The 11756-nt window shown below is 41.1% G+C and overlaps 2 protein-coding genes across 2 annotated transcripts; one reads left to right on the forward strand and one right to left on the reverse strand.

Annotated features, from left to right (window-relative positions):
• Positions 1-2959: 2959 nt before the first annotated feature.
• rd3 (retinal degeneration 3, GUCY2D regulator) lies at positions 2960-6146 on the forward strand (the record flags this gene model as incomplete). Its single annotated transcript, XM_080514158.1, has 2 exons — positions 2960-3249; positions 5780-6146. 2 exons carry the CDS (start codon positions 2960-2962, stop codon positions 6144-6146), a joined length of 657 nt encoding a protein of 218 aa, XP_080370284.1.
• A 653-nt stretch (positions 6147-6799) lies between these two features.
• LOC308143306 (uncharacterized protein) lies at positions 6800-9902 on the reverse strand (the record flags this gene model as incomplete). Its single annotated transcript, XM_080514045.1, has 6 exons — positions 6800-8173; positions 8253-8342; positions 8511-8600; positions 8701-8759; positions 8868-9050; positions 9881-9902. The coding sequence occupies 6 exons, from the start codon at positions 9900-9902 to the stop codon at positions 8123-8125; spliced, it is 495 nt and encodes a 164-aa protein (XP_080370171.1). The 3' UTR covers positions 6800-8122.
• Between the last annotated feature and the right edge of the window lie 1854 nt (positions 9903-11756).

Genomic DNA, 11756 nt, shown 5'->3' on the forward strand with positions numbered 1-11756 from the left:
GGAGGAGGGGTGTGATGGCGCAGTGGTGGTCTGAGGAGGATTTTAAAGATGTGAACATGTGCTGAAGGAAAATCATCAGAGGCGAGTTGCTCACACCTCCACACTGAGTAAAGCAACAGACCTTGATATCCACCTACACAACAGCTGCACATTCAGACTGGACTCTCTCTCTCTCTCTCTCTCTCTCTCTCTCTCTCTCTCTCTCTCTCTCTCTCTCTCTCTCAGCTTCCCCATCTGCATCACACACACACACACGCGCATTTCCTCCTCGAATTAGCACATTTCCAGCCCTCCTGTAATTTATGCAGGGCTGCTGTGAGGCAGAGACACTCATTATCCGCAGGAAGTTAATTTACACCAGATGACCCCCTGGCAGACCCCGCGTGCTCAGACGTGTGTGGCACAGCTCACAGTTTAACTGAGCTGTCATCAGTGCATGTTGAGCCCACACTACGCTCACCCCCCGTCCTCCAAACAACACTCTTTGATTTATCCCCCTCCTCTCCATCTTGCTGCTCGGCCCACTCTGTCCTCTTTATCTGCCTCTTCATCGCTCTCTAGCTCCCTTTCAGCTGATGGAGCTTATTGTGGACAAATAGGCTTAGAGGCGTCTCTATGGCAACGGCAAATCGTAAAAAGCTACATAAGCACTTCATCAGGGGCAGTGATCCAATGCCTCCCATCGGAGATGGTGCCCCCAACCTCCTGCAACAAGTAAAGACAGGCCAGAAGCTCCTGGGAGGAGGAGGAGGAGGAGGAGGAGGAGGAGCAGGAGGAGGGATGGGAAAGGGAGGTGGAGATAACACTGTGAGAGGAAAGAGAGAGGGAGAGAGCAGCTCTCTTCTCTGGCTGCTTCCCATTCACTCAGTGCGATTTCTACCTTTCTTCTTTGAAGGACTTTTGTAATTGCGCTCTGCAGAGATAACGTTGCCTGTGAAGCCCAAAAGAAACTTAAAGGAAGGGAGAGGTAAGAAACGATCTGATTTATTCAAAATATACTCTGAACAGACTGGTCGGAAAAGGAAATGCATGCTTTATTAAAAAAAAAAAAAAAAGTATCTTAAGAGTTGCCGCATCACAGCCACAAAACATTATATGGTAATTTGATGATAAATCTTTGAGCAAAAATAGAAAAAATAAGTTTAAAAAAATGAATTCAGGATGTACAGTACATCCCTTCCTGCTCTGATCTGTGTTATCTATGAGAAATTCAGAAAAGAAAACAGCAGACCAATGTAAAGTGTAAAAACAAGTGCTACTTAAAAACATATAAAACAAAATAAACGAATAAACAAAAACAAAATATTGAGGGCAAATTTGAAATAGATTTTTTTTTAAATAACAGGTACATGTAAACAATCTAAACTCTGATGGAGTCTTTCAATATGAGATTGACATTTCATAGTCTATTCTTCATGCATTCTTACTCAAATTGATTTACGGTACTTATTTAAAGCAAACAAACTCCACTAAGACACAGACTGAAAGATAGGAAGGATTATAACTTTTTAAAAGCCTGTTTGGTTGCCTCCATTTAGCAAAGGGTTTGTCACCAGAGGAAAGATCACATCTGATCTCACTCTGTCGCTCTGTGTGAAACCCGGTTCCCCTGACGTTGTTAATCCAAGCGGCAACAGCAACATAACATCCCACTTCAATGCAGTGAAGGAGCCTGAAGTGTGCTGCAGCTATTTGGAGGACAACATGGACACATGGTTACTGTACGAGTCGACTAAAATAACTCAATGAAGAAAATATAAAAGGACAAGATGCAAAATTTGTACTAACCTAGTGGGTTTGGATGTAAGCGTACCGAGCAAGTGTTCAAGGTTTATATACTATCATTTATATTATCAGTAGAGGTGGAAACAATACAAAAACATTGTATTCAAATCCTGTTATAATGGATTAAGGTTACTCAGTTACAAGAAAGGCTGAAGTAAAAATACAATTGGTGGTTGCCTTTAGACGTTTCTATGATTGTTTGTTTGTTGTTGACTGTCAACAGCCTTCATTCAATTAAATATACTCATTTGATATTTCAGAATAGCCCATTTTTCCAGACAAAAATGTGTTTTTTAAAGGCTACAAACATTCAGATTCAACTATTTTCAATTCAATTCTCAGTTAGGCCAAAAGTATGACTTGATTACAGTAACGTGAGTATTTGTAATGTCTTACACAGAAAAGAGGAAAAAGTAACATCATGAGGACTGAATTGACAAAGATATTAATCTGAAAAAAAAAAAACAACAACCCACAAATGAAGTAATGACCAATTCAATTAATTGAGATAGTTTTATTAAAACACAACACAGAAACAGCAAATCTAAACAGCACAGTAATGATAAGCCCTAATTGAATTTAAATTCATACTCACAATACATGAATCATTGTCTGTTCTGTGGCGTTTCTTCCACCCTTTCATCTTCTCCTTCCTCCCCTAAAATCATTCAAAACACTTCAAAAAACTCATTATGAAACCCTGAATGCAGCATCTGTAGTCAATGTGACACCTGTGCAACAAAGAGCAGATGGTGGATAAGATCTGGGTTGTTGTATTTTTTTACTAATGTGTCTAAATGCTGAACGCGGCTCAGAGTAAAGACAAATTATGTAAAAGAGTAGATTTGTATGTTGGTTTGCCAAATAAATCATTAAAGGTTGGGCAGAGCATCGAGTACTCTTGTCATATTGAGCATTTTAAGAATATTGAGAAAGAAAGACTAACTTAGACCATGATAGGGAATCACTACATCACTTTACAAAACTGACAGGCTTGAATTTCTCTTGAAAACATAAAAACTTGACACAAAAACTGGATCTGGATGCATTTTCTTGCTATTCCCCAGTCACTCTCATTCTGAAATGGAATAATTTGAGCAAACGTTTGAACCTCTTGGCTGTAATCAGTGTAATAACTCTGCCTCATCAGGAGACGTCGAGGGAAGACGGGGTCATGGCCTCCTGGTTCAGCTGGAATGAGCCTTATTACCGGAGCCCCCGCAGGGACCCGGCCGACGTGGTCACCGACACGCTGATGGTGGAGTTCAGCTGGCAGCTGAAGGAGGCGGAGAGGCAGCAGAGGGAGCGGGAGAACGAGTACCGCCGCCTGAAGACCGGGGTGGACTACAGCTGGCTGGCCAGCACGCCTCGGGCCTCCTACAGCATCAGCACCGGGGAGAGGCTGGGCCTGGAGGACCTCTGCTCCAAGGTGCCTCCGTCCTGCTGTGGCCTGGTCATACTCAAGTAAGGAGACCAAAAACAACCAATCAGCAATGTTTATATTTCAATACGTCCAGAAATATGTCAATACTGCTGGGGCACAAACATGCATCACAAGTCAAACTCTTCACATGCAGAAGCACAGAGTTGTGCATGAAATGTGTGTGAGCAGCGAGTTGGAGAAGCAGACTTATGATCGGAGGCTACAGAGAAATAATTTCCCCAACGGGATCAGTAGATGTAGTGATTCTTTCCTTTTCCGTTAAATGTGGATAATATATTCAAATTATTGGTCGTTTGAAAAAAGCTTAACTTCAGCTTGTTTGTTGTTTTTGGCTTCAATTCGTGATTTTTGGCGAGATATTACAATATTGAAATGTTTATTGGTTAGAAATTTACAGAGGATAAAAAAAAAATCACTTTGTGTTTGAGTTCTTGACAGATAAAAGAAATATGATTCTAATGGTTTATCTGTTTTATTTTTTTCAAAGGCTGCAAAAATGTTTAAACCATTGATTCTTTCCTAGAAATACGTCATATTTATATCCATTGTGTTACACCATCATACAAACAGTGACTCAACGTGTCCATCCAGTGTCGTGGAGTAAAAAGTAACACAAATGGCTCATTTAATAACATCAAATAAGAAGAAGGTACCTGAGTAAATGCTTGATAACATTGGTTAAATCAAATTCGAAGGTCATTCTCTGATCTGTGTTGCTTCAACAGCCGAAAAACATCAACGTGAACTTCAATGAGGAAAACAAGTCTGGAATGACCAAGGAAGATTTGAGAAAGGTTTAACTCAGCTCAGGATGTTCAAAGGATGAAGCTTTGCCTAAAAAAACAACAACAAAAAAAACCTAATGTGAATCTGAAACTTTATTTGTGGTTTGCGGTTGTGTCGCGGCCTGATGCTTTATTAACGGCTTAATCAAAGACACATTTGTTCTTCTTTTCCTTTTAAACTTTTATTTAGTCATTTTTCATGCACACTGTATTCAGTGTAGCTGCAGTGAGCTGGACTCTTGTCTTCGCTTCCTCAGCAAACCAGATAAATACTGCTGATTTGAATAATAAGCTGATGATAACAAATACTGGAGATGTCTTTGAGCAGCACGTTTATCTGAAAACAAGTTGTTTTCAGTCTCAAATTGGGACTGTGTAGAAAAAAAAAGCAAAATCTACTTTAATAACTAAATAGGAAATTTGATTAATTAAAGATTAGTTTTCCCAACATTGAAAAAAACCACACTCATGCAACATTAAAAGTTTTGTTGTATTGTTGCTATTATTGATTAGTGAAAACACTGCTTGGCTTCTCTATTAATCACATGGAAGGGGTTGCTTGAGGTGTTTTACTCTTGCGTGAGTAGAAGTGTGCAACAATATCCATCTTCATTGGACACTCACGTTCAAAATCTACAGGCAATTATAGGGTGATCGATTGACCTCATTTTATTAGGCTGTGGGAGGAAACCCGGGTTACCTGGAGAAATCCACAGGATCACATTGAGAACATGCAAACTCTACACAGAACCTGGTAACATCATCACTATGAGGCGAGAGTTCTGACCACAGATCCCCTCAAAATGACCCAACATCCACTGCTGGCCATTGCTGATTATGATGAACAAGAACTTAATAATGTCAGTTTCAGGAACATCGTCTCTGGGAGAGTCAGGCCGACTGGTCAGCTGAGCGACTGACTCATGTAAGGCGTCTCGTCCTTTAATCTGCGGCGGGGACATCCTGAGCTCGCCTCGGCATCTGTTCAGAGAAAGCTGCCGAGGCCTCGGGCGTCTCGTTAGAGTTGGACAAGTGTTAATATGAGTGAAGGAGAAAGGTGCTAAATGCTGAGTGGATGTCACAAACACAACGGGGACTGAGTGGAGCACGTTTCTGTGATTTTAATTAACTGCATGTAGGCACAGACCTCAGCTGTCAGAGTCCCTGCAGAGTGGAATTAATTTAGACTATCAGTCACGCTCACGATAAATGAGACTGATCTGTTTTTTATTGGTGTTTTTGTTTTTATGATTATTATAAACGAATAGAAGATAATAGCATTATTAAAACACTATGAACTATTACTATTGCTTTAATGTGTTTCCATCTGAACAGAAGGAAGAAAAGTAACTCATACAATCTAATGCACACGCAACGGTTAAACTCAAACTCCTGTCAAATTAATTGCACTAAAGTCAATTTTACAAATATTACAGAAAACAAAGGATGAACCAAAGATTTGTAATTCTTCTCCTGATAAAAGTTTTAATGGTGCTAAATTAATGTTACTGGATGCTCATGAAAACACTCATTTTAACTAAATGTTGAAGTTGCAACTTTCTATTTACAATCCAAATATTGACAGGGTTTCAATCATTATATAGGATTACTGACCAGTGATATCTGGTCTTGGGGGTCTTTCTGTCTGGATTTTGCAACAGTTGGTAAAGTGGCGACTCTAAATTGCCTATAGGCGGCTTCTATAGCGTTGCTACACACATGAGCAGCATAACGTTCTTACAAGACCTGCGCTCTCGCTCCTCAGGTTCAGGGAGGTCATACAGGCGAACGAGCCCGAGGTGAGTGAGGTGTCCGGTCTCTTCCGCTCCGTCCTCCTGGAGGCGCTGGACCACCTGAAAGAGGAGGAGGAGGCGCAGCGGCTCAGCCGCCAGTGGAACAACAAACGCGCCGCGAGTCTATCCCTCATGAACTTCCGGTCGCGCATCAAGATCAACCCGTTCGGGAGCACGGTGGGCCTGACGTCTGCGGCGGCCGAGGGGACGGGGCTGAGTGACCTCAAGACGGTGTCGGAGGATGTGGAGAGAGGGACGGACCGAGAGGAGAGGTCGCAGAGGGTGTGGAGCATGCCCGACTTCAGATACAAAGGAGCCGACGGCAGTAAGGTTGTCTGATGTGTTCAGAGGACGGATGTTGGTGATGGATGCCGATACCGCAGTGTGGTCAGTCTGGCCCGAGGGGGAATCCTCCCCTGCTGCTCAGCACGATACCGCTCTACCTTCTGATTTGAGGCAGCGATACCAAGTGTATTGTGATCCTCCAGACTGTGGACAGGTTACCAGCACCTGGACTGAATTCCGTTTTCCATGAGATCATGTTTTGTAGAGACTTGACAGCACTGAGGGCTTTTCAGTCAAGTTTTGTAGGAATATTCATGTAATTTCAACGCTTTCTTGTTGCAGGAGAGAATAATTATCAGAACAGACCATTAAAAAAAAAAAAAACAACAAAACCCACCAGTGAAGTGAAAACTGAATGTTGCGTATGATATTTCTGCTTCAATGGTAGAAAGAGTAACGGTACAAATATTTCAAGTGAACGTCAATCAGCGGTGAGTCATGCTCTTCCCTTTGACAGCACACAAAGACTCGGCATCCGCAATCCAACCACCAAGGTCAGACGGAGCTCTCTCTCTCTCTCTCCCTCCTGTGAGCTCCACTCAAAAGGGTGGGAAAAAAGAAGAAAAGCCACAAATAACAGTCGAATGTTGCCACATCTTCTCAAAGTAAAATATTTACGGTTTAATTTCTGTGTATTTTCCATTTGTCACACGTCGACACTCAACGGCACACAACAGGTTTGATCCATGTAAAGCCTTCATACGCTTTGATACGTGGGAACAAACAGTAGTTGCATTATATTTTCTGTCACTTAAATGGCAGATAGATTAACAGTACTCAACAGGGAAAATAAACAGTAATCATGATCAAATATAACGTTTAAAAAAAAATGTACAGGTAATAACTTCTTTACAAACTGAAGACATTGCGGAAACTAAAAGAGAATTTGTGGAAAAGTGTCTGTACATGAATCTAATGCCTGACAAGATGTTTTGGATTAATAAAGACGAATTTTGGGAGGAAGATTACTGGGACATGGAAATACAAAAAGAAGCAGCTGAGAATTGTCATTGCTGACTGAAGTCAACGAGCAAACAAACACTGGTTCTTTCAGATTGTTATAATGGATGATTTTTTAAATTCACTGGAACAATCGAAGAGAGAAGTGTTAAGGAATTTCTGAGCAGCCTGGAATATACTGGACTTTTTTTTTTTTTAAACGTAACAAATTCCACACGTTTCGATAAGCAAAAGGTTTTATCTTATTACCTTTATCTTAATAAAGCTTTGACTTTATTTATTGTGTCTTTTTCTTTTAAAGATCGACTGCAGTTGGATCTAAATAAAGAGAGCAGATCGAAAACAGGATATAACATTTATCAAAACTCGAGTGTCTCTGTATACGTGTGTGTGTGTTTGTTTGAGGAAATCCTACAACTTGTGACCAATATCGAGCTATTTGCTCGTAAATACAACTAAATAAAGCCACAAGTGCATTTAGCCAACCATATGAATTCTGTTTCCGGAAGTTTGCAGTTGTTGCAGTTTCCATTTTCACTCATTTTACAGTTAATGTAACACGAGTGTGAACACATCCACAACTGCTGGAGTTGCATGGTGGTTCATGCCCGACGAATTCTTGTTTTGTTTTTAAATGGGACCTAATGGATGGACTTTACATTCCCGGCAGCCACAAACCAAGTTAAGACGTCCTTGGATGGCAGGTCTCAAAATGCAATTTACATCCGTCTAACTCGGCACAGACGAACTCTGAATGAAACGTTAGCAGAAAGACAGACCACCTGCACGACAGCACAGCGGAAACGGAGCTTGGAGTCTGAAGAGATCCCACTTTGATTGCAGAGATGCTTCCATCCAGCTCAGTGCTGCCCCTTTGTGGCAATAAGAGTCATATTCATCATTACAAACAAACAACCCCCCTCCTCTCTCTAACATTTCAGTTTGGTCTCCTGAAATGCCAGTATCTGTTCACATGTCCACTCCAACCAGGACGGGCGTCGGCAGCAGCGTCACAGGGTGGAGTTCAAGAAGTCCAGAAGTTCTGCTCGATTCTTGTCCCTCTGTGATCAAACAAAACAAACGTCAGCAACGTCAAAGAAAATACTTCTAACAAGCCACTCGCAACCACTCTGATTTTACCTGCTTGTCTTTCTTTGACTTCTTCACTTTCATCTTTATCTTCTTCCCTGAAATCATGCTGTATTTGCCTTTTTTTCGGCCTTTCAAGTACTAGAAGAAAAACAAATGCTTTCAAGGGGAAGGTTTACAAAGAAAAACGAGTTTGACAAGCAATATGACAAAAACTTGTCCTGATTGCAAAGTGGATCTTCTAAACCCGGTTCGCCCACAACTGGGTTTCCTCTGACAACAACAACATCATCCTGAAAGTCTGGTTACCTTGGAGATCTGTACAGGTCCAGCGTTGTCCTCTTCTCCCTTTGATTTCTTGTCTTTTTTCCGTTTATGACGCTTCTCTTTCTTCCCCTTCTAGTTCAAGAAACAGAAGAAAGAAAAATGTCAGTTTTACTTAATGTGACAGACGATAATAAAAACTGGAAACAAGTGACTGAAAGCATGGAGAAATTACTTTTTTGCATTTCTCCTTTTTCCGTTTCTTGGACTGCTTTCTGGATTTACTGCGAGAGTCTAAAAATACAAAAACAACTCAATAATGCTGAGGAGAAGCCGAACAGGAAACAACAGTCAGACCAGCGGATGGGCTCAACATATTCCAGACTTCATTTATATTCGTACCACTACTGCTGGAGCTACTTCGACTGCAGCTGGAAGAGCGTGACGATCCGGAAGAGGAGGACGATGACGACGACGACGACGACGATGACGAAGACGAAGCAGACGATGAAGAAGACGACGACGAACTGGAGGAGGACGACGAAGAAGAAGATCTGCTCCGGCTTCGTTTCCGCTTCCTCTTTTCTGGTCCCGTAAAGGTGGGAAAATACAAAGTCAAATCAAAGTACAGTTTAGTTTTGTAGTGATTGTGTGTCATGCTCACGTTATATAAACACAGCTGGCAGAGACAAACAATGACATTTCCATAGCGGCATGTACATTTTGTACGAATATAAAAGGCACCCGTCTACTTTGATGGAAAATGTCAGGAAGTTAGACATAATCTACCAATGCAGTATTTGATCAGGGTTTACTGTGTATTCACAGCATTTCTAATTGCAATTATTTCAATTTATTGAATGAATGACCGAAGCGACATGAAGCTACTTATTCAGTCAGTAAATTGTGAAAACGCAAGCATCATAGGATGCTTTCCTACATCATTTATAAATCTTTATAGAAAAGAAAAGAAAAACACTTTGCAGGAAACTAGTAATAAGTAAATATAACAATTTAGCAAACATATAACTTCGGCAATTATTCTATGAGGCAGAAGAAACCAGATGTTATTTGCATGTATGACACAGTCCTTAAAGACTCATAGCAACAATTTTGAGAACAAAATGTTATTGGGTCAATTTTTCTCACAGTGTGTTGTATTATGAAAGAAGGACAAAAAAGCCAACAATGGTCTTCAAAAAATGGTTTTTGCAGTGCAAAAATAACAATATATTAAGTATCATCCATTAAAAATATGTTTAAATGCTTACAATTGCACAAAGCATTCAACTATCTCGTAATTGATTCTTCAAATTGGTCTTTTATCCATGCATCCATATTCTATACCGCTTTATGCAATACAGGGTGAGGGGCGCTGGAGCCAAACCAGTTTAACTATATGGAGGGCAGGATACCTGGACAGGTCACCAGGTCCATCACAGGAAACACAGACACATACACACATTTAATGTAGGATCACCTATTATTCTCATAAGCATGTTTTTGGACTGTGGTATGAAACTGGGGTACCTGGAAAAAAACCCATGCACACACAGGGAGAACTTGCAAACTGTAACTGAACACACGACCCTCTTGAATTCCTCCTGTGTTGATGATTAATTTAACCCAACTGATGCTTCAACTGCTGTTTGTCGTCACTATATCACTGCTTTCTGTTTAGACTTCAATGACACTCATTGAGAACTTAGTAACTACGTGAGAAGGGGTAAATTTGCTAAATAATATGGCAGCTGTGAGCTGAGACAGTCCAGAGAAGCAGCAGGTGTGGAGAGTCTTGCCTGTGCTCCTCGACCTCCTCCTGTCGTCTGACCTGGAGCTGGAGCTGGACACTCTGGAGCTGGACACTCTGGAGCTGGACACCCTGCACTCCCCCTTGGTGGACTGCAAAGACACACAGACACTTCCATGTTCACGAGGGCACGAACCGCACACACAAGTCGAGCCTGCTCCAACCTCATGGAAAAGACGACCGTGTACAATTAAACCCCACTTATCGGTTTACAACAGGCTTCCGGGAATGTCCCTCTTTAGTTTTTTTTTCAGGCTTGTTGTTTACGGGACCTGTCCAGACGGACTTTCAGTTCCAGAGCGGGGGTTTAACATGCAACAGAAACCCAATTTACTGAACAGCAAACGTGGGAAGTGAATAAAATCCTCACTCACCATAGCGAGGGCAGATTAGAGTCAATATCACGGATATATACTAACACTGCATTCGCCGGAAATCAGCAAATTATCTTGTTATTCGCTGTTCTTTTCAGTAAGTTAGCGTTAAGTGACAATGTAAGGAGACATTTTGGATCCCATGATGCAAAGCGGCTCACTGCAGACACAAACTAATAGCGCCCCCAGCGGTCATCATGTGGTATAACAACCGAGGTCGAGCTCAAAGCGCCCCTATCGGTCACCACGTGGAACCACAACTGTGGTTCACAGCAGCTGACGTGTAAAACGAACTCTGATTAAAATGAAACCCTCACTTTGTCTGGATTATTTCATTCAGTGACATTCAGAGTCTTAGAGTGGGGATGCACAGACATATGTTGAGTTGTTTTGATTGTATTAACACCATTTAACACCCGTCCTTTATGGAAACAAATTATGAACTGATGAATAATGTGTCCCTCTATTAAACACACTCAACGGCTTCATGTTATTTGTTAATAATTCATTATTGCTTAATGCTGTTTATTATTTGCATCAACATGCCTTTCTTTCAAGTGTGTGACTGTGTCTCTCTGAAAAAGAACATTAATAAAAATGTCATTATTATTTGTACACATCACGTGCGCGCGCACACGGGCCAACATGTTCACCAGGAGCGCGCACACGGAAAACACGTGGTGTCAAAAATAAGTACGGGCATCGAGAAAACGCCTTTGTCAGTAATAGAGACCAACTGATTGACCATTGCTTTCACGAGAAAAAAACGTATTTATAGTCCCTGATAATAGCTGAGAATAAAGTTCCGTCAGTTTCAAGCTCAGTCTTTAAGATTTGATGATAATGAAGATAACAAGCAGAAAGACAACAGCTGAGATCAAATACTAACATCAGCAGCACACGGCTCTGATAAAGGTAAGACAACTTTTACCGAGTTTCACAAAAGTGCAACCAGTTAATTAAAAAAAAAAACAGTGGCCTTACAGTAACCACGTCTGCTAACGTAGGTAGTCATAATTAACACATTTGGACCGTGGATCAATTGAAATAACTGCTACTGACTAAATTACTGGCTTGATTTCAAGGTAAAATATATCAAATGCATGC

The sequence above is a fragment of the Blennius ocellaris genome, assembly GCF_963422515.1.
Source record: "Blennius ocellaris genome assembly, chromosome: 18".
Taxonomy (NCBI): Eukaryota; Metazoa; Chordata; class Actinopteri; order Blenniiformes; family Blenniidae; genus Blennius; species Blennius ocellaris.